The sequence below is a fragment of the Theropithecus gelada genome, chromosome 18 (assembly GCF_003255815.1).
Source record: "Theropithecus gelada isolate Dixy chromosome 18, Tgel_1.0, whole genome shotgun sequence".
Classification (NCBI taxonomy): Eukaryota; Metazoa; Chordata; class Mammalia; order Primates; family Cercopithecidae; genus Theropithecus; species Theropithecus gelada.
Genome location: NC_037686.1, coordinates 29190777 through 29212917, shown reverse-complemented (window position 1 = coordinate 29212917; position 22141 = coordinate 29190777). Strand labels below are relative to the sequence as shown.

General features: G+C 43.8%; 1 protein-coding gene across 4 annotated transcripts in view; it reads right to left on the bottom strand.

Moving 5' to 3' along the window:
• Positions 1–5076: 5076 nt before the first annotated feature.
• The window catches only part of KIAA1328 (KIAA1328 ortholog), a 399895-nt gene continuing 382830 nt past the window's right edge, over positions 5077–22141 (bottom strand). For 3 of the 4 annotated variants that reach the window (XM_025365279.1, XM_025365280.1, XM_025365281.1), the window contains exon 10: positions 14868–15160. In XM_025365279.1, the coding sequence (XP_025221064.1) occupies positions 14950–15160 (211 nt within the window). In that variant the 3' untranslated portion in view covers positions 14868–14949. Of the gene's footprint in view, positions 5582–5678; positions 5869–7575; positions 7668–14867; positions 15161–22141 lie in introns of those variants that run through there. The other variant, XM_025365278.1, reaches the window with a different exon arrangement.

Genomic DNA, 22141 nt, shown 5'->3' with positions numbered 1-22141 from the left:
ACGTGCCCCAGGCTTCTCACTGCACTCCAGTCCTACACAGGGTCTCAGATCCCATTGTTAGGCCTTTTTCTTTGGGTTAGACCTAGGCCTCATTAGTTCTGCTTTTAAAATGAAAACTACTTTGGCATGGGGAGTAATTTGTTCCCTAACCTGCTGAACCAATATTTGTAGTGTACCTACCGAGCACAGCACTGCACTAAAGATTAGAGGTGAAGAGATGAAGACAGCACACACTGGGCACCTTCCAGGCCCAGTGTGAGGTACGTTATGGGTATTATCTCTAATCCTGTAATTCTGCAAGGTGCTATCACCCTACCTTACAGATGAACAAACAGGCTTGGATAAGGTAGGTAACTTGCCCCAAACCACACTGTAAGAAAGTAATGGAGCCAGGATTCAAAATCAGCTGCGCTAATTTCCCCATGAGGTTCCCTGACAAGAAAAAGACAACTGCACACTAGCATGTGGGAACTGTGTTGGGGGCCCAGGACAGCCCGGAGGAGGGAAGGCAAGTGGCCCTGTCTGGGAGAGTGGAGACACCTGGGTCAGGTTTTGTAGAGTGCGTGGGTGTTCCATGGACTCCATGGGAGGGGTCATGGAGGAACAAAGGACCCCAGACCTTCTGAAGAACTGCAAGATGTCTTAGGTAGGCTGGGAATATGCTGGGGGAAGACACAAGGCCTTGTTTCAAAACAATCTACTTATCATCTAGACACTGTCCTGGCTACTTCAGGGACACCATTCCAGTTAACCTTCCCAGCAATCCTGGGCCCTATTTTACAGATGAGTTTATATGCTGTATGAAAGTCACATGAGGCTGGGCGCGGTGGCTCAAGCCTGTAATCCCAGCACTTTGGGAGGCCGAGACGGGCGGATCACGAGGTCAGGAGATCGAGACTAGCCTGGCTAACACGGTGAAACCCCGTCTCTACTAAAAAAATACAAAAAACTAGCCGGGTGAGGTGGCGGGCGCCTGTAGTCCCAGCTACTGGGGAGGCTGAGGCAGGAGAATGGCGTGAACCCGGGAGGCGGAGCTTGCAGTGAGCCGAGATCTGGCCACTGCACTCCAGCCTGGGCGACAGAGCGAGACTCCATCTCAAAAAAAAAAAAAAAAAAAAAGAAAGTCACATGAACCCCAGAACTGGGATTTGAACCCAGGTCTCCCTTATGGCAGACGCTGTGTACGTAATCTTCATATTACATTGGAAGAAGCTACCTATTCAAGGCACGTGCATAATGGCTCCTGCCTCAAAAGCCTCTTTGCTGATTGTGTTTCCAAGCCTCAAACAGAGACACACAGCCTATCCACAGGGCAGAAAAGTGGAGTCAGGCCTGTCTTGGAAAGGCTCAGACCTCTCTGGCCTCAGATCCCTCCTCTGCAAAGTGAGCAGGCAGCCTGGGTCTCAGGGATTTGGCCCCACTTCAGTGCGCCTGAAGCTCTCTGCCAAGTGCCTGAAGCTCTCTGCCAAGTGCTGAGAAAGGGCACTGGCGAAGAGAGGTCAGAGGAGATGTGTGACCGTGAGTGCCCTCATCCTTGCTCTGGGCATGAGAGTCAGCCTAGAATGAGGGAGCTTGGCACAGGGTTTTATCCTCCACTGTATTCTGCTCTTGATTCTGGGCAGAAGATAGCTCCTGCCTTGCCCTCGGTGCTGAGTGACCTTAAGAATCTCTGGGCTCAAAGCATCCCCTTTGAGAGTATTGTGTGTCTTCAGCATTGACTTCAATACCTGACATGGGGTATGCGCCAGTGTTTGCTGAATGAATGAGAAGAGGTGGGGAGTGGAGGTGGGGATGCCTTCTACAGGCCTCTTCTGAAGCACCCTAGGCCTGGCCCACTCTTTGCAGGGCCTCTCTGCCCCATGTTGTCCCAACTCTGAACAGGGATCAAAAGAAAGCCTGGTGGTTCAGGTCTTCCCAGTACTCTGGGAGCTCCTGGGATGACAGGCATTCGGGGCAGAGTCTCACTGGGGCCCTCAAATATGGCATATGGACACAGATTCTCATGCCATTCCAGATTTCTGGTCATCCAAATTCTTCTTGTCCTTAAGTCCTAGTCTGGGGTCCACCTGCTCCAGGGGGTCTATTGGAAACTGAGCACCTGTTTTCTGACTTTCTAGTGCCCTGAGTGGGAACCACTTCACTGGGCTCTTGTTCCCATGCTGTTGTGTGGTGTTCTGTATGTAGTCATTGCCCTAGCTAATGGCCCCGAGGATCAGAAGTAAATGGTCTGTTTCCAGTCTCTCTCCTAGCAGTGGACTGGTGGTCAAAGAGAGTAGGCAGGGGCAAAGTAGAAGACTAAGGATTTAAATGCAATGTGCTGAAACATCAATGGGTGATAAAAACAAGTGGGTAAAAAAAGGTATGAGAAACAATATTTACATAGCCTCAAATTATACTCCCACAAGATACTTATACATTACAAAGGGAAAGTTAGTACTTTTATTATATAAGGAGAAACCTGGCAGATACCACCTTAACCAGGTGATCAAAGTTAGTGTCATCTGGAATGTAACATGTAACAAATGCTATCATGGGCCTCCTGGTCGGATGTGCTCAAAAGGAAACTGTATCACTTATTCTTGCTGAGAATGCATAACCGGAATCTAATCATAAGGAAACAAGACAAACCCAAAATGTTCTATGAAGTAAATGGCTTGTGCTCATTTAAAGAGACAAGACAACTAAATGCAACTTGTGATCCTGGGCCAGAACTTCTTTTTTTTGTTTGTTTGTTTTTGTTTTTGGTTACAAAGGATATTAGTTCAACAACTGGCAACATTTAAATAAGATCAGGTACTGTGTCAGCATTAATTTCTTAATTTTGATACCTGTACTGTGGTTATAAAAGAGGCTGTCCTTGTTTAGGAAATATATGCTTAACTTTTTGGGGAAATAAGGGTATTAGGTCAGCAATTTACTCTCAAATGTTTCCAGAAAAAAGTAATAATACAGCATGTATATGTGTGTGAGAGAGTGTATGATAAAGCAAACAAGTTAAATGTTAACGCTTGGGGAATATGAGTAAAGGGTATAAAATAATTCTTTGTATTATTTCTAAAACTTCTCTGTAAGTCTGACTTCAAAATAAAATGTATGAAAAAAAAAATGCTGGTGTGAACATTAGCTGGGTCAGCCTGGGGAGAGTGGTCAGTCATGTGGACCAGGCATTGCAGAGACCAGTCCCCACCCGCTTCCTTCCTTAGACAATGTGCTGGGTTGCACATGAAAGGAGAAACCCCCAAACACAGACATGGGAAGCTTGCAACCTCAGCAGTCCCAGCAGCATGATCAGGCCACCATGGTTTCTCCTCCAGCTAGCCATGGCTCAGTAAAAAACACTAGCCATGGCTCAGAAACAACTGGGGATGCCCTTCCCACCCCATCCCCAGAAGCAGCCTGACTGGCCAAACAAGAAAATAATATCACTAGTTGTTCAGTTCTGAAGAAAGGGACAGATTTAGAAATACTAGAGGTGGAGGATGGAGGCTGGTGGGGAGTATAAGAAAGAAGGGCAGAAGTTACCCATAGGCACCCCTCATGGAGGCAAATAGCCATGTGGACGACAACTGAGGTTCCAACTCTGGAATGGCTCTCAGCTCTGCCTGATGCTGACACTCCTCAAGGCTGAGATCTGGAGAGCCAGGGCCATTGAGGCAGAGGTGTCTTAAGAAGCCAGGACCTTGTATGTGGGATGAGGTTCTAGGCTGATGGGAGAAACAGAGGTAAATGACATTCTCAAACTGGGGCAAGTGTGGCAGTGGGGTGCCCTGCTGGAGGCACTGCCTGAGGTGGTGACAAGTGCAGGAGGCAGCAATGGTTGGGAGCTGGCAGGCCCAGCTTCCCAGCTCTGCCTGGCTATCACGGAATCCCCCACTCTCCATGCTTCAGAGGGGCTCACTGCTCCTTGCCAGTCTCCAGATAAATTATAGCCACCTGATATGTATAAAGAGGTTTGCAGTTGTTTACTCAGCAGGTGCATGAGCATCCTTTCATCAGATCCCCATAGATACTGTGCCAGGCAAGGCAAGCATGCATACATGTGCTATCTATGTTTTGTAGACAGAGGCACTGAGTGGTGATGGGACTTGTGCAATGTCACACAGCTACAAGGAAAGAACTTAAACCTAAGTCTCTGACAGAACACTAAGTAAACTGTTGCCAAGGATTGCAGTCTATGCAGGTCTCATGGGCCTCTGCAAGCATGAGCCTTGCTGCTCCTCCAAGTTTAAACACCAAGCCTAGCATTCAAGGCTGTCCATGAGCTTACTACCTTGGGGTTCTTTTCTCCATGGCTTTGAACACAGTGCTCCTCTGCTTGGGAAAATTCTGATGGAAGACCCTGACCCAGAGGTTACTGTTCAGGGCTCTATGACTGCACTGACCTCAGGGAACTCTTAATTGCAGCTCAACTTGACCTTCTGCCTCACTGCCCTGTCCTCTGCTGGAAGTCTGGAGCTATGTTGCTGAACTTTGGCTAGCACATAGTGGACAGTCAGAAAATGCTTCAGAATTCACCTAAGACCAGTGATTCCTGAATTTTTTTTTGGATCACAGATCCCTTTGAGAATCTGGTGGAAGCTATGAATCTTCAGATCCAGGTGAGCTCTCAGGTGAAGACTGAGGTGAGGACAGGGTGCTATATGCAGCGCAGCTCTCTGCCCAGACTGATGTTCCTGGCAGGACTTTGATACCACGTGGAAAGACAGCTTCTCTTTCCAACAGAGCCCCACTCCCACACCTGCCCCTGGACAGGACAGCGCAGAGGGCCACTAGGATGCCCCATTTCTGTGCACAAAGGCTGTCCCTAAGCTCAGGTGGGAGACTGAGAGGATGCAACCACTCAATGCCTGTTCCTTCCACCTGGCCAAGAAGCAAGCAGAGAGGCAGGGAGAAGTTCTGTTTGTGATCACTGCTCCCAAGTCCTTTCTCAGACTCATCGCTGCTCAACTGCTTTTTTTTTTTCCCTCCAACACAGTAAATCTCATTCTATTATTCTCCAACTTGTAGTAAGCTGTGTCATTTTGAGAAGAAATACATAATGGTATATTAGAAGAACCATGGATCTTCTCATTCATGCTTAGAAAAAATTTATTACAATGTAAGAAAGTCTGAATAGCATGAATTTATTATAATGATTTAACACTTCTAGCACTTGAGTTAAAAATGCCCTTCCATAAATAACGGTCCCTGGAAAACATAGCAAATTTACACAGTTTACCATTTCCCAATGTTATATAAATCCAACAAGCTTAAATCACCTGCAGCTGAGAGGAGAACACAGGAAACTGGAGCTGTGAAGTTCATCCCATCCCAATGGACAGCAGTGAGGAGTGAGAGTCAGTCTCCCTTCCTCCGGCTCCCTCATCTCAGCACGGGACTGGCCAATCTCAGCACTTAAAGAATGGGGAGAAGAACAGGGTGGGGCAGCACCTGGAAGAATCAAAGAGGGCAAACACCAATCTTATAGGTGCAGAACAGGTGAAGGGCATGGGCCTAGGGCATCCTGGCAGAAGTCAGGCCATGGGCCATTGTTTGTGTGCTGGTGCCAAGGAGGTGTCAGTTAAGGCTGCTTGGCTGTGGCCTGCAAGGAAGAAGGGAGGAAGAGGCCAGCTCTGATGTCCTGGTTAGATCTCGAACAGGGCCTGTCCTCTGGCCAACCACCTCTTCTACTTCCTTACAAACACCAACACTGCTTCCTACTCCTGAGCCTTCTGGTTCCTCCGTGTTCCAAGGACCTCCCTCTTGGTACTCCCTCTGGCTCCACTGGACACCCTGCCTTGCCCTACTTTCATGGACACTGTGGCCTCATCATTCTTGTTTCCATCTGGGCTAGTTTCCAGGTCTACATCAGCATTCCAGGCACCAAACCTGTAAGGTAGAAATGGTCACTTCTCATCTTAACAAATATTTTTATGCATTATTATACACAAGGCTTAGAGAATATAGGCAACTTGCCGAAATCTACACAGCTCACAAGTGGTAAGGTCGGGTTCTCCAAAGTGAATATATGTTCTCTTTGAACACTTTACATTCTAACAGGGCAGACAAACAGTGCACACAGCAATATGGGACAGATTGAGGTAGGCTATAACAAAGGCTCTACAGAGTTCTATGGGAGCCAAGAGTATATACTGATGCCGGAGAGATTAGGAAACTTCCATGGAAGTGATGATAACTGAGCTAGGTCTGGAAAGATTCACCCGAGAGAGAGGGACCTGGAAAAGTCACATAGGCGGGAAACAGCAGTGTGTCCTTGGGAGACGGCCAAGGGCTGTGAGCTGCAGAGGGGAGAAGGGAGGGCAAGAGGCTGAGAGTTCCGGCGTGCCACTCTAAGGGGTACACTCGTTTCCTGTAAGCAGTGGGGGACTTGTGGATTTTTAAGCAGCGAAGTTACAAATCTTAGATTTGTAAGAAAGAAAATGCTAGTGAATGTGGAGATGGGACTGAAGAGGGAGCAATGGAGGTATCTCCCAGCCCCACCCGCCCCAGTCCTCTGAGTATGGCCCCTACTTTCTACTTTCTTTAGAGAGCTGCAAGAAGGCAGGCAGGAGTAGTCCAAAGGGTACTGGACTTTGGGGTCACAGAATTGTTATATTTTCTTCCTCCCTCCTATGTGCCTACCCATCCACCTATTCGATAAATAATGTTTGGGAGCCTATAACGTGCCAGGAGCCATGCTGAAATCTGAGGAATTAGTGATGAGTAAGACTGATCTTTTTCTGGCCATCCTGGGGCCTACAGACTGAAGGAGAAATCACAAAAGTAAACAGGCCATTCCAGCACAGTAAGAATTGTGATAAAACATGTACAGAGGGCTGAGAAAGCTCCTAAGGTCAGGACAAGGATATTACAGTGCCTTTAGGAACTACCGGAAGCTCAGGGTGACTGAAGCATGGAAGTCAAGAGGAATAGAGTAGGAAAAGAAGGGGCTGGAGGTCTAAAGGCTGCAGTGGGCCATATCACCAACAGCCTTGTGCAGAAGTACAAACACAGAGGGCAGTGGGAAACTAACTAATGCTTTAGGCCAGGGTGTGACATGATATGGGTAGCTTTATGGAGAATAATAGGTTACCCTTACTGAGTGCTTATTATGTCCTATGCTGAACACTCTACCTGCGTTAGCTCATTTAACCTTCATAATAACTTTATGAGGTAGGTTCTGTTGTGATCCCCATTTAAAGATGAGTGAGGCAGAGAGAGTCAAATGTTCTAGGATGAATCCAGGCCATCCGGCAGGAAGACCAATAAAGAAACTGTTGTACTAGAGAAGCATCAGCAAAGATAAGAGAGAAGTGGGTAAGTTTAAAAATAGGAAGTGAACTTGATACCTTTTTTTTTTTTTTTTTTTTTTTTGAGATGGAGTCTTGCTCTGTCACCCAGGCTGGAGTGCAGTGGCACGATCTTGGCTCACTGCAACCTCTGCCTCCTGGGTTCAAGTGATTCTCCTGCCTCAGCCTCCTGAGTAGACAGGACTACTGGCACGTGCCACCATACCCAGGTTTTTGCATTTTTACAAATACAAAATACACAGATGGGGTTTCACCGTGTTAGCCAGGATGGTCTCGATCTCCTGACCTCATGATCTGGCCGCCTCAGCCTCCCAAAAGTCTGGGATTACAAGTGTAAGCCACCACGCTCGGACGGACTTGATACTTCTTGAACATTGACTAGAAATAGGAAAGAGAGGGGAAGAAGTAAAAAATAACCCTCCCACCCCAGTTTCTGAGTTTGAACTCTATTTCTAGTTGGTGACCTTGGCAAGTTTTGCTAAACTTCATATTCATTATTGGTGCAAAAGATCACCCTCAAGTTTTAGGTGTGCATAGATGTATACCTGGCCTCATTACATAAAGGATATGATGTAGCTTACAAGAATAACCCATATAATGGGATGATTTTGAAAACTATGAAAAAAGGCTTCGTCTCATAAGGACTTAATAAGATGTTGCACAGGGCCCAGCTGAGGATCTGGTGCACAGTTAAGTGCTTCAGGAGTTTTCGATGCCTGCCTGGCACCCACCGGTCTCCACTCTATATGCTCAAATTTCGGGATTCCTCTCCTCCTCCCACAGGGTCTGGGTGTTCATCCTTCTTTCCTAACTCTATCAGTTCCAGGTCATTACCCCACAAAGACATACAGGCATACCTCAGAGATATTGTGGGGCTAGTTCCAGATTGCCACTATAAAGCATATATCACAACAAAGGGAGTCACACACATTTTTTGTTTCCCAGTGCATATAAAAGTTATGTTCATGCAACTGTAGTCCACTGTAGTGTGCAACTGAATTGTGACTAAAAACAATCAACACATATTAACTTAAAATACTTTATTGCTAAGGATCATCTGAGCCTTCAGTGGGTTGTAATCTTTTTTTTTTTTCTGAGATGGAATCTTGCTCTGTCTCCCAGGCTGGAGTGCAATGGTGCAATCTCAGCTCACTGCAACTTCCGCCTCCCGGGTTCAAGAGATTCTCCTGCCTCAGCCTCCTGAGTAGCTGGGATTACAGGTGCCTGCCACCGCACCCAGCTGATTTTTGTATTTTTTAGTAGAGATGGGGTTTCGCCATGTTGGCCAGGCTGGTCTTGAACTCCTGACCTCAGGTGATCCACCCGCCTTGGCCTCTCAAAGTGCTGGGATTACAGGCATGAGCCACCATGCTGGCTGGGGGTTGTAATTTTTTTTGGCTCATGGAGGGTCTTGCCTTGATGTTGATGGCTACTGACTGATCAGCGTGGGTTGCTGATCAGTGTGGCTGTAGCAATTTCTTAAAATAAGACAACAATGAAGTTTGGCATATAATTGACCCTTCCTCTCATGAAAATTTATCTGCAGCATGTGATGCTATTGGATAGCATTTTACCCACTGTAGAACATCTTTCAAAATTGGAATCAATTCCCTCAAACCCTGACGCTGCTTTATTAAATTTATATAATATTCTAAGTCCTTTGTTGTCATTTCAATTATGTTCATAGCATCTTCACCAGAAGTAGATTCCATCTCAAGAAACCACTTTCTTTGCTCATCCAGAAGAACCAGCTCCTCATCCGTTCAAGTTTTATCATGAGATTGCAGCAATTCAGTCATATCTTTAGCTTCACTTCTAATTCTAGTTCTCTTGCTATTTCCACCACATCTGCAGTGACCTCCTTCATTAAAGTCTTGAATCCCTCAAAGTCATCCATGAGGATTAGAATCAACTTCTTCCAAACTCCTGTTAATCTTGCTATTTTGATCTCCTCCCATGAATCACAGATGTTCTTAATGGCATCTAGGATGGTGAATCCTTTCCAGAAAGTTTTCAATTTACTTGGCAGAAATCCATCAGATAAATCATTATCTATGGTAGCAATAGCCTCAAAAATGTATTTCTCAAACAATAAGATGTGGAAAGTTGAAATTACTCCTTGATCCATGGGCTGCAGAATGGATGCTGTGTTAGGAGGCATGAAAACAACATTCATCTTGTAAGTCTTCATCAAAGCTCTTGGGTGACCAAGTACATTGTAACAACAGTCATATTTTGAAAGAAATGTTTTAATCTGAGCAGTAGGCCTCAACAGTATGCTTAAAATATTCAGTAAACCATGCTGTAAACAGATGTGCTGCTATACAAGCTTTGTTGTTCCTTTTATAGAGCACGGGCAGAGTAGATTTAGCATCATTCTGATTAGCCCTCGGATTTTCAGAATGGTAAATGAGCACTGGCTTTAACTTAAAGTCACTAACTACATTAGCCCCTAACAAGAGAGTCAGTCTGTCCTTTGACGCTTTGAAGCCAGGCACTGACTTCTCCTCTCTAGTTATGGAAGTCCTCAATGGCATCTTCTTCCAACAGAAGGTTGTTTCATTTACATTGAAAATCCATTGTTTAGTGGAGCTACATTCATCAATGATCCTAAGTAGATCTTCTGGATAAATAACTTGCCATAGCTTCTACATCAGCACTTGCTGTTTCACATTATACTTTTATATTATGGAGATGGTCTCTTTCCTTAAACCTCTGCTAGCTGCAAGCTTTTCATCTACAACTTCCTCATCTCTCTCAGCCTTCACAGAATTGAAGAAAGTCAGGGCTTTGCTCTGGATTAGGCTTTGGTTTAAGGGAGTGTCCATACAAAAAAGTTTCGAATGGGCCCAGGCGTAGTGGCTCACGCCTGTAATCCCAGCACTATGAGAGGCCGAGGTGGGCGGATCATCTGCGGTCGGGAGCTCGAGACCAGCCTGACCAACATGGAGAAACCTCGTCTCTACTAAAAATACAAAATTAGCTGGATGTGGTGGTGCATGCCTGTAATCCCAGCTACTGGGGAGGCTGAGGCAGGAGAATTGCTTGAACCTGGGAGGTGGAGGTGTGGAGGTTGCGGTGAGCTGAGATTGCGCCATTGCACTCCAGCCTGGGCAACAAGAGCGAAACTCTGTCTCAAAAAAACAAAAACAAAAACAAAAATAAAGTTTTGCATGGATCTTCATAGCAGCATTCTTCATAACAACAACAACAACAACAACAACAAAATGGGGAACAACCCAAATGTCCATCAACTGACGAATGGATAAACAAAAATGTCATATATTCATATGATACCATATTAATTTGGCAATCAAAAGAAACCATGTATATGTGACAGCATGGATGAACCTTGAAAACATTATGCTGTGAAAGAAGCCAGTCACAGAAGACCACATAGAATATGATTTCATTAACATGATGTGTCCAGATATGCAACTGTATAGAGACAGCAAGTCAATGGTTGCCTAAGGCTGGCAGTATGGAGGGTGACTGCTAAAGGGTATGGGTTTCTCTTTGGGGTGATGAAAATTGATTTTCTAAAATTGATTGTGGTGATGGTGGCAACTCTGTGAATATACAAAGACTACTGAACTGTACACTTTAAATAGGTAGACTGTACAGTATTTGAATAATATCTTATAAGACTATTACCAAAAAAAAAAAAAAAAAAAAGGAAGTAGTGTCTATAAGCTTTGGTTGCTGATTGGCCAGGAGTGCTGAAAAGTCAAGAGTAAAAACTTGACTTTGACTCACCTCTCTTTAAACTGGGCTTGGGTGAAAGCCAGTTTGTGAGGTGTTAAGGGGCAATGAATCCAAGACTGCTCCCTTTAGAAGTCTTGTTATAAAAGGAAAGAGAGAACCACAATGGTGGAAAGAAGGGATGAGAAAGTCAGATGAAAGTCTGGGCTATTCACAGGGTATTTTTTTCAAATTACAGGGGATCTTACAGTTGACTGAAGTCCCTTCATTTCCAGACTGGGTCTCCAGATTCCTAAACACCCAAATGGTGTTGCCAGTAATCTATGAGCAATTTTCATTTTCAGTTTGGGAGCTGTTTGAGTAATGATCCTGTTCCTGCTACCTGTGCCTTGGAGGGGCAGGTGTGAAGTCTCCTTATTCAGGTGCAGGTGCCAGCCTGGCTTTGTCTCTGTCTTAGTTGAATCCACAGGTGTGATCTCAGAATTGAGCATTTTAGGCACTGAAGCCCTCACATACATTCTTCCAGCAACTAAAGGCAACTAGGCAGGGCCATTTTTCTTTGTCTTAAAGTGCTGTGATATTTGTTCCTTGCTGAGCAGCTATGGGGCTAGGCACAGAGAAGGGACTTAGAGGTGCACATAGATTGAATGTCTGTTCCAACAAGCACACAATCTAGAGGTGGCTTGGTGTCCACGTGATGTGAGTGAGCAGGGGCCACAGCAGAAAAACCTACTGGGATGTGACAAACCATTTCCTTTCTCTCAGTCGACCACAGGCTCCTGCTGTTTTAACAAGTACTGAGGAAGATAACATTTTGATAACCTGCAGCTCTGCAGTAGCTTTCAAGCTATGCCTCACTGATCTGATGAGGGATGTTCAAGGGACAATTCAGTATCAAACCCATATGGGGAAAATAGCCATAGAGATGATTTATGAACTTAAAATCGCATATGTACATAAACATTTGCCAACATTCAAAATACACTCTGAGCTGAGGATAAATTGTGAGTTGGAAGGAGTCTGCCACAGCCTCCATCTCTGCCCCATCAGGCCTCTCCTCTCCCCTGATTCTCTGGCCAGCAGATCTCTATTGTGAACTTGGTGCCAGAAGCAGAGACAAGTGAACAGTGGCTCTGAGGGAGAAGAAAGAGTCCTTCCCACCCCATGACATTTGGGGTGCTCTAGAAAAGTCCCCATCATGGGGATCAGGTTTGAATAAACACAGGTTTGCCTCCTGGAAAGCGGACTGTCAGCAAAAGCTTTTCTGTGATTCACTTTGGTTCTCTACATCAAGCACTGTGGGCCTTACTTAGGGAGTTCAAAGGACATGCTGTGTCCTTTTCCATTTTGTAAACATTGATTGGTTTTTCCTTCACAGGAGGTGGGCAGCAGGGTGGGCAATGCTGTGGCATTATCCACAACACCCTTGACATGTGTCCCGTCTTGCTTTGGGGAAGTGTCTAGAGGCTGGATGAGCAAATCCCAACCAGTCAAGGGTGGGGGACCTGACAGGGAGGAAAGGCAGATTCCTTTGTGCCAGATCCTTTCTCTTGGGATAGTCTGCAACAGCTTTGAGGCTCTGCAACAACCTTTCATTCATATGTATGCATATATTTCAAAATAAATTTAAATCGATTAAAATGTTAACAGATACTATTCAATTAATAATGAAGACATTAGATTATATACAAATTTACATCCTATTGCCCTTGCACCAACACCAACAAAATGTCCACAAGTTAGAAAAAGGCAACTGGTGATGAGTTTGGCATGTGAAAAATGTATTGGCTGATACTTTGCTGAAAGTCCATCTCTGCTTTTCCAAATTGGCCGTTCAAGAAGAAGCAATTAAACTCCACTCTGTGGCTGCTGTGATCCCCAAAAAGCCTTTAGTTTAGACTATGTTTATTATTTTCCAAAGGCAAACAAGCTTCTTAAAGAAACTGTGATCCTTTTCTTGATCCTCTGGCATCTTCTTACTCCAGAGTTTTAAGGACACTGGAGTCCGGAATGGGTGACTGTGGGCATGGGAGCAGTCTATGGGAGTCAGGTACACTTAAGCTAGTCATGACACAGGGCGCAAGGAAAAGAAAGTTCTGGCAACCTAACTTTATCTGAAAAAATGGCTGAGGGCTCTTAGTTTGCCATCCACCCATTTCTGCCATACCACAGAAAGCTCCACACTCCAAAGGCTTTATGATTTGGGATCAAACTGATTTGGTTACTCTCAGAGGTGAACTTTATAAGGAAATTTTAATCTGTAATGGTTTTCCAACTTTTTAAGGGAATGACTACAACTAGTTAGTCCTGACTTTATGTTTATTTCAGAAGAAAAATATAATATTGGTGGGCTCCATTCTTTTCTCCTCCAAAGAATTAAAAAACCCAAGTGAAATAAGGCTGGGTGGAGGTGACAGCACCAGGCTTAGCATGAAGAGACATGAGCTTTGGATCTATCTGGACAAGGAGGCTGCTTAACAAGGCTTTTCTAGATTGAAATAATCTAGTTTCAATTAAAACAATAATTCAGGGAAGCCACACAGACTCATTGCATGCAGGCTGCCCTGGGAGGTCTGACTTTGTCTACCAACACTGACTAACAAAGTCTTGCTCCCAGTTTAAGTTGGGGTTGGTAAAAAGGAGAGGAAAAAAGTCACACCCTCCAGATCAAATAAAATTCCCAAGTAATACACATCTGGGAACACACTCTCCCCTTGCTTTCAATGACTGGAGAGTTTTGAACTCTGGCTAAACCAGGCTCATCATCCCCATTAGCTTGAGAGGCTACTAGGGACCACTGCAAGCTGAAGGACCCATCTCAAGAGCTCTGTGGGAGAAAAGACAGCAGAGAGGATGAGGTCTGCACTGCATAACTTCCATAGGCTTTCTCTGGGTCAAAACGAGGCCCAGTGGTGGAACATACTCTGGCAAGTTGAGATGGTTCTTTGGGGCCATGAGCAGAGCACTTGTGGGGCCTGGTCAGCTTGTATCCTTCAATTCTCATGGAGGAAAAGGGAGGGCCAGAGGAAGCCCATCAGCTTGCAGCAGCTGGTGTCACTCTCTCTCTAGTGGCATTTTCCCTAGACACAACCATGGGAAGTTCACAGGAGTGCGTGTGATGGGGGGTGGGAGGTAGGGTGAATAAGCTGAACACTTGAGTCAACAAAAATACCTAGAGACTGATTGTTCTTATTCATTCTGGAATATTGGAGGGGTGGTCATCTGAACACTGGTAGAAGAGTGCTTCAGGCTTGTGCCTCCATTGAATTTCCCTAGGGCTAATCACTCCCTGACACGATTTAGTGCTGCTTGCTCCCAAGGATTGGCTGGGTCTCACCCTCTAGCCCATTGAGCTTTTTGGTTATGGGATGGGCAGCTGCCAGGCTGATGGCTACTGAGACTGACTCACAATTGGCTGTCAGTGTTGTTTGTGATGGCAGGGGCACCAACTCCAACTTCAGAATTAAAGGACCACTTACAGAGATGTAGTAGTGACAGAACAGGATGAGAAAGATGTGAGGGTTTGCCTTTCTGAAACTGCTTATGTTTCAAAGGGGTTACTTTTAGAGGGATCTTTCAATGGAGAGGTTTTTCTTGTACATAAAAGTGAGTCAGCCTTTTCTAGCAGAAGTATGAGAAAGAAACACTCTTGAAATGAGGCTAAATATGCAATGGTTTCCACCACACAGAAAGTATCCTATGTTAATTTTCTAATCTGTTTAGCATAAAAAAGATACCATCTTCCATTCCTACCCCCTTAGTGTGTTATCGAATGCCTGGTCTGATTGAAAACACCCTGGGTTTTTAGAATGATTTCTATATTCAATACATAACAGGATGCTAGTGAGATAGGTCCCTGTGAAAAGAGAGACACAATTACTTTGCAATGAAATAATTTAAAATGCTAGATCGGTATGTGGGGAAAGCCACAAATTTCCTAAGAAAATTTTGCAATATGTCAAATGAAAAATATATCTTCCAGAATCTGATTCTCCTCCAGCTCTTCAGGGGTTCTGTGCATCCCCATCTTCTTCCAGGTCGATTTTGGAAGACTGAGTCGGAAAGTACCATGATTCCAGGTCCCAGCTTCTCTGGAGGGACAGCGCTGAGATTTGAGAGCAGAGTTTGGGCTCAGAGACTGAACCAAATCCAACAAAGATGTCTCATACCTGTAAGACATATAACCCAGACAGGAAAGGATCAGATTATTAGAAAATGAGAATCCAAGCCCAGCAGAAATGGGCTGTCCAGGGCAAGAATCAGATCACAGACCATATCGTGTGTAAGATGCTGCTTAGGGGAGCTTTTGTGAAGGTAAACACCAGAAGGACTTGAAGAACCTAGGCCCTGCTGCCTGTCCTTAAGCTCTTCTCTTCTGCTGACCTCTAACATTCCTTTACAACTTATGAAGAGAGATTGTAGGGTGGGAAGAGGAGTCATGATAACAGTAATGATATTAACAGTGACATTTACTGCAGGCTTACTGTCAGGCACTGTTCCTAACACTACAAATATTTAACCTTCCTATAACCCTCTAAAGAACCCTATGAAGTAGGTACTGCACTACTCTCATCTCCATTATAAACATGCCATGCGGAAATTAAAGCTCAGGGAAGTAACTCATCTAACAGAAAGCAATTACACAGCAGAGTCTAGAATTGAACCCAGGTGGTTTGTCTTCAGCACTCTCATCCAGGACACTAAAGCTGCCTGTCGAAATCTTCACAGACAGACTTGGTTCAAATCTCTGTTCTACCATTTGCAAGCTGTGGAATATTGGGGAAGTTATTCAGTCTCTCAGTTCAATCTTTTCATGTGTAAGGGGCTAGCAAAACTCCAGTGAGGATTAAATGAATTAACTGATAATACATAATAGGCACTGAATAAATGTTAGTTCCTTCCTGTTAACCCCCTTCCACTTTCTCTAGAAGTTTGGGAAAATATTCTAAATCTATAAAGACATCCCTCCAAAGAAAGACTGCCTTGTGTCCAGCATTCTTATCAGAAAGGGTAAGTGTGGAGCAGCTCAGAGGTAAAGAAACAGTCTGGGGGCTGGGCGAGGTGGTTCACACCTGTAATCCCAGCACTTTGGAAGGCCAAGGTGGGTGGATCACTTGAGGTCAGGAGTTCGAGACCAGCCTGGACAACATGGTGAAACTCTGTCTCTACTAAAAATACAAAAATTAGGTGGGCATGGTGGCGTGTGCCTGTAGTCCCAGCTATTCAGGAGGCTGAGGCAGGAGAATTGCTTGAACCTGGGAAGTGGAGGCTGCAGTGAGCTGAGATTGTGCCACTGCACTCCAGCCTGGGCAATAGAGCAAACAAACAAACAACCCAACCAACCAACCAAAAAAAAAACAATCTGGGGTACCACATAGGGCCCTAAGGGGTAGCTGGGGCCAGAACCTAGCTCCAAATTAATGGTGGTGACAATGGCAGAAGCAGCAATGGTGGGAGGCTGGGTTGTCTGTTTCCCAAGCCCACCCCTGTGGCAAAAATGTCATCTTTCTGGCCTGAGAACTGGGATAGGAACTGCTAGCATTAAGGCTATAAATGCCAGTAAATTATTAGAAAATAAAAACATACACGTGGACATTACAATAAAGCATATCAGAGAGATATTAGAGTCCTTCAAAGAGTTTAGAATCTCTGGTTTTAAAAACTGCTACAACACTGCAAAGCAAATATCCACAGGCTTGGAAATAAAAATTAAGGATTGTTGCATTCGATAGGAAAACACCCACTATTCTCATATGCAATTTCTAATGAACCAATTATTAACGAGGAATACAATTTTTAAATTTAATTTGTCTTCGTAATTGAAGATGCTACCACAGAAAGCATAAACAGGCACTGTGAATTACAGACAAATCATTAAATGATTTTTGGTTTCTTGTATGATCTCTATATGTTACAGGACATGTTAGAGAAAACATTAAAATTACATTGTATAGATTTGTATGTAAAATTAAATTCCAACATGTATGAAACTAATATGTATGAAGAGTTAATTCTTTTTAGGAAATCTGATTTCCAAGAATAATCACCTCTATATAAACTAAAATTCATATTTGGAAATACTTTATTAGAAATGTATCCAAATGTTGGCACAGCCTACAAAATACTCTTAGCAGCTCCACTGTCAGTTGCATCAACAGAAAGATCCTTCTCAAAATTAAAAATTACAAAAAATTGGGGGAAACAGTTCCAAGATGGCCAAATAGGAACAGATCTGGTCTGCAGCTCCCAGCGTGATCAAAAAAGAAGACAGGTGATTTCTGCATTTCTAGCTGAGGCACCTGGTTCAACTCATTGGGACTGGCTGGACAGTGGATGCAGCCCACGGAGGGCGAGCCGAAGCAAGGCGGGGCATTGCTGCACCTAGGAAGCGCAAGGGGTTGGGGGATTTCCCTTTCCTAGCCAAGGGAAGCCGTCACTGACAGTACCTGGAAAATTGGGACACTGCCACCCAAATACGGTGCTTTTCCAACAGTCTTAGCAAACGGCACACCAGAAGATTATATCCCACACCTGGCTCAGCGGGTCCCAGCCCACAGAGCCTTGGTCACTACAGTCTGAGATCGACCTGCGAGACAGCAGCCTGGCAGGGGTAGGGGCGTCCGCCATTGCTGAGACTTGAGTAGGTAAACAAAGCAACTGGGAAGCTTGAACTGGGTGGAGCCCGCCGCAGCTCAACAAGGCCTGCCTGCCTCTGTAGACTCCACCTCTGGAGGAAAGTCACAGCTGAACAAAAGGCAGTAGGAACTTCTGCAGACTTAAACATCCCTGACAGCTCTGAAGAGAGCAGTGGTTCTCCCAGAATGGTGTTTGAGCTGTGAGAATGGACAGACTGCCTCCTCAAGAGGGTCCCTGACTCCCATGTAGCCTAACTGGGAGACACTTCCCAGTAGGAGCCGACTGACACCTCATATAGCTGGGTGCCCCTCTGAGACGAAGCTTCCAGAGGAAGGATCAGGCAGCAATATTGCAGTTCTGCAACATTTGCTGTTCTGCAGCCATGCACTGGTGATACCCAGGCAAACAGGGTCTGGAGTGGACCTCCAGCAAACTCTAACAGACCTGCAGCTGAGGGACCTGTTAGAAGGAAAACTAACAAAACAGAAAGGAATAGCAACATCAACAAAAAGGACATCTACACCAAAACCCCATCTGTAGGTCACCATCATGAGAACAAAGGTAGATAAAACCACAAAGATGGGGAGAAACCAGAGCAGAAAAGCTGAAAATTCTAAAAAACCAGAGCACCTCTTCTCCTCCAAAGGATCACAGCTCCTTGCCAGCAATGGGACAAAGCTGGACAGAGAATAACTTTGATGACTTGACAGAAGTAGGCTTCAGAAGGCTGGTAATAACAAACTTCTCCGAGCAAAAGGAGGATGTTCAAACCCATCGCAAGGAAGCTAAAAACCTTGAAAAAAGATTAGACGAACGGCTAACTAGAATAAACAGTGTAGAGAAGACCTTAAGTGACCTGATGGAGCTGAAAACCATGGCAGGAGAACTACGTGACGCATACAGAAGCTTCAGCAGCTGATTCGATCAGTTGGAAGAAAGGGTATCAGTGATTGAAGATCAAATGAATGAAATGAAGTGAGAAGTTTAGAGAAGAAAAGAGTAAAAAGAAATGAACAAAGCCTCCAAGAAATATGGGAATATGTGAAAAGACCAAATCTACATTTGATTGGTGTAACTGAAAGTGATAGGGAGAATAGAACCAAGCTGGAAAACACTCTTCAGGATATCATCCAGGAGAACTTCCCCAACCTAACAAGGCAGACCAACATTCAAATTCAGGAAATACAGAGAACACCACAAAGATACTCCTCGAGAAGAGCAACCCCAAGACACATAATTGTCACATTTACCAAAGTTGAAATGAAGGAAAAAATGTTAAGGGGCAGCCAGAGAGAAAGGTTGGGTTACCCACAAAGGGAAGCCCATCAGACTAACAGCAGATCTCTTGGCAGAAACTCTACAAGCCAGAAGACAGTAGGGGCCAATATTCAACATTCTTAAAGAAAAGAATTTTCAACCCAGAATTTCATATCCAGCCAAACTAAGGTTCATAAGTGAAGAAGAAATAAAATCCTTTACGGACAAGCAAATGCTGAGAGATTTTGTCACCACCAGGCTTGCCTTACAAGAGCTCCTGAACGAAGCACTAAATATGGAAAGGAACAACCAGTACCAGCCACTGCAAAAACATGCCAAATTGTAAAGACCATCGATGCTAGGAAGAAACTGCATCAACTAATGAGCAAAATAATCAGCTAACATCATAATGACAGGATGGAATTCACACATAACAATATTAATTTTAAATGTAAACGGGCTGAATGCCCCCAATTAAAAGACACAGACTGGCAAATTGGATAAATAGTCAAGCCCCATCAGTGTGCTGTATTCAGGAGACCCATCTTACGTGCAGAGACACACATAGGCTCAAAATAAAGGGATGGAGGAAGATCTACCAAGTAAATGGAAAGAAAAAAAAAAAGCAGGGGTTGCAATCCTAGTCTCTGATAAAACAGATTTTAAACCAAAAAAAATTAAAAAAAAAAAAAAAAGAGACAAAGAAGGCCATCACATAATGGTAAAGGGATCAATTCAACAGGAAGAGCTAACTATCCTAAATATATATACACCCAATATAGGAGCACCCAGATTCATAAAGCAAGTCCTTAGAGACCGACAAAGAGACTTAGACTCCCAAAAAATAATAATGGTAGACTTTAACACCCCACTGTCAATACTAGACAGATCAACAAGACAGAAGGCTAACAAGGATATCCAGGACTTTAACTCAGCTCTGCATCAAGTGGACCTAATAGATGTCTACAGAACTCTCCACCCCAAATCAACAGAATATACATTCTTCTCAGCACTGCATCACACTTATTCCAAAATTGACCACATAGTTGGAAGTAAAGCACTCCTCAGCAAATGTAAAATAACATAAATCACAACAAACTGTCTCTCAGACCACAGTGCAATCAAATTAGAACTCCGAGTTAAGAAACTCACTCAAAACTGCACAACTACATGGAAACTGAACAATCTGCTCCGGAATGACTACTGGGTACATAATGAAATGAAGGCAGAAATAAAGATGTTCTTTGAAACCAATGAGAACAAAGACATGATGTACCAGAATCTCTGAGACACTTTTAAAGCAGTGTGTAGAGGGAAATTTATAGCACTAAATGCCCAGAAGAGAAAACAGGAAAGATCTAAAATCAACACTCTAACATCACAATTAAAAGAACCACAGAAGCAAGAGCAAACAAATTCAAAAGCTAGCAGAGGGCAAGAAATAACTAAGATCAGAGCAGAACTGAAGGAGATAGAGACATAAACCCTTCAAAAAATCAAGGAATCCAGGAGCTGGTTTTTTGAAAAGATAAACAAAATTGATAGACCACTAGCAAGACTAATAAAGAAGAAAAGAGAGAAGAATCAAATAGATGCAATAAAAAATGATAAAGGGGATATCACCACCGATTCCACAGAAGTACAAACTACCATCAGAGAATACTATAAACACCTCTATGCAAATAAACTAGAAAATCTAGAAGAAATGGATACATTCCTGGACACATACACCCTCCCAAGACTAAACCAAGAAGAAACTGAATCCCTGAATACACCAATAACAGGCTCTGAAATTGGGGCAATAATTAATAGCCTACCAACCAAAAAAAGTCCAGGATCAGACAGATTCACAGCCGAATTCTACCAGAAGTACAAAGAGGAGCCGGTACCATTCCTTCTGAAACTATTCCAATGAATAGAAAAAGAGGGACTCCTCCCTAACTCATTTTATGAGGCCAGCATTATCCTGATACCAAAGCCTGGCAGAAACACAACAAAAAAAGAGAATTTTAGACCAGTATCCCTGATGAACATCGATGCAAAAATCCTCAATAAAATACTGGCAAACTGAATTCAGCAGCACATCAAAAAGCTTATCCACCACAATCAAGTTGGCTTCATCCCTGGGATGCAAGGATGGTTCAACATACTCAAATCAATAAACGTAATCCTCACAAAACAGAACCAAAGACAAAAACCACATGATTATCTCAATAGACGGAGAAAAGTCCTCGACAAAATTCAACAGTCCTTCAGGCTAAAAACTCTCAATAAACTAGGTACTGATGGAACGTATCTCAAAATAATAAGAGCTATTTATGACAAACACACAGCCAATATCATACTGAATGGGCAAAAACTGGAAGCATTCCCTTTGAAAACTGGCACAAGACAGGGATGCCGTCTCCCACCATTCCTATTCAACATAGCATTGGAAGTTCTGGCTAGGGCAATCAGGCAGAGAAAGAAATAAAGGGTATTCAATTAGGAAAAGAAGAAGTCAAATTGTCCCTGTTTGCAGATGACTTGATTGTATATTTAGAAAACCCCATCGTCTCAGCCCAAAATCTCCTTAAGCTGCTGAGCAACTTTAGCAAAGTCTCAGGATACAAAATCAATGTGCAAAAATCACAAGCATTCCTATACAGCAATAACGGACAGAGAGTCAAATCATGAATGAACTCCCATTCACAATTGCTACAAAGAGAATAAAATACCTAGGAATACAACTTACAAGGGACATGAAGGACCTCTTCAAGGAGAACTACAAACCACTGCTCAATGAAATAAAATAGGATACAAACAAATGGAAGAACATTCTATGCTCATGGATAGGAAGAATCAATATTGTGAAAATGGCCATACTGCCCAAGGTAATTTACAGATTCAATGCCATCCCCATCAAGCTACCAATGACTTTCTTCACAGAATTGGAAAAAACTACTTTAAAGTTCACATGGAACCAAAAAAGAGCCTGCATTGCTAAGACAATCCTAAGCAAAAAGAATAAAACTGAAGGCATCATGCTACCTGACTTCAAACTATACTACAAAGCTACAATAACCAAAACAGCATGGTACTGGTACCAAAACAGAGATATAGACCAATGGAATAGAACAGAGGCCTCAGAAATAATGCCACACATCTACAACCATCTGATCTCTGACAAACCTGGCAAAAACAAGAAATGGGGAAAGGATTCCCTATTTAATAAATGATGCTGGGAAAACAGGCTAGCCATGAGTAGAAAGCTGAAA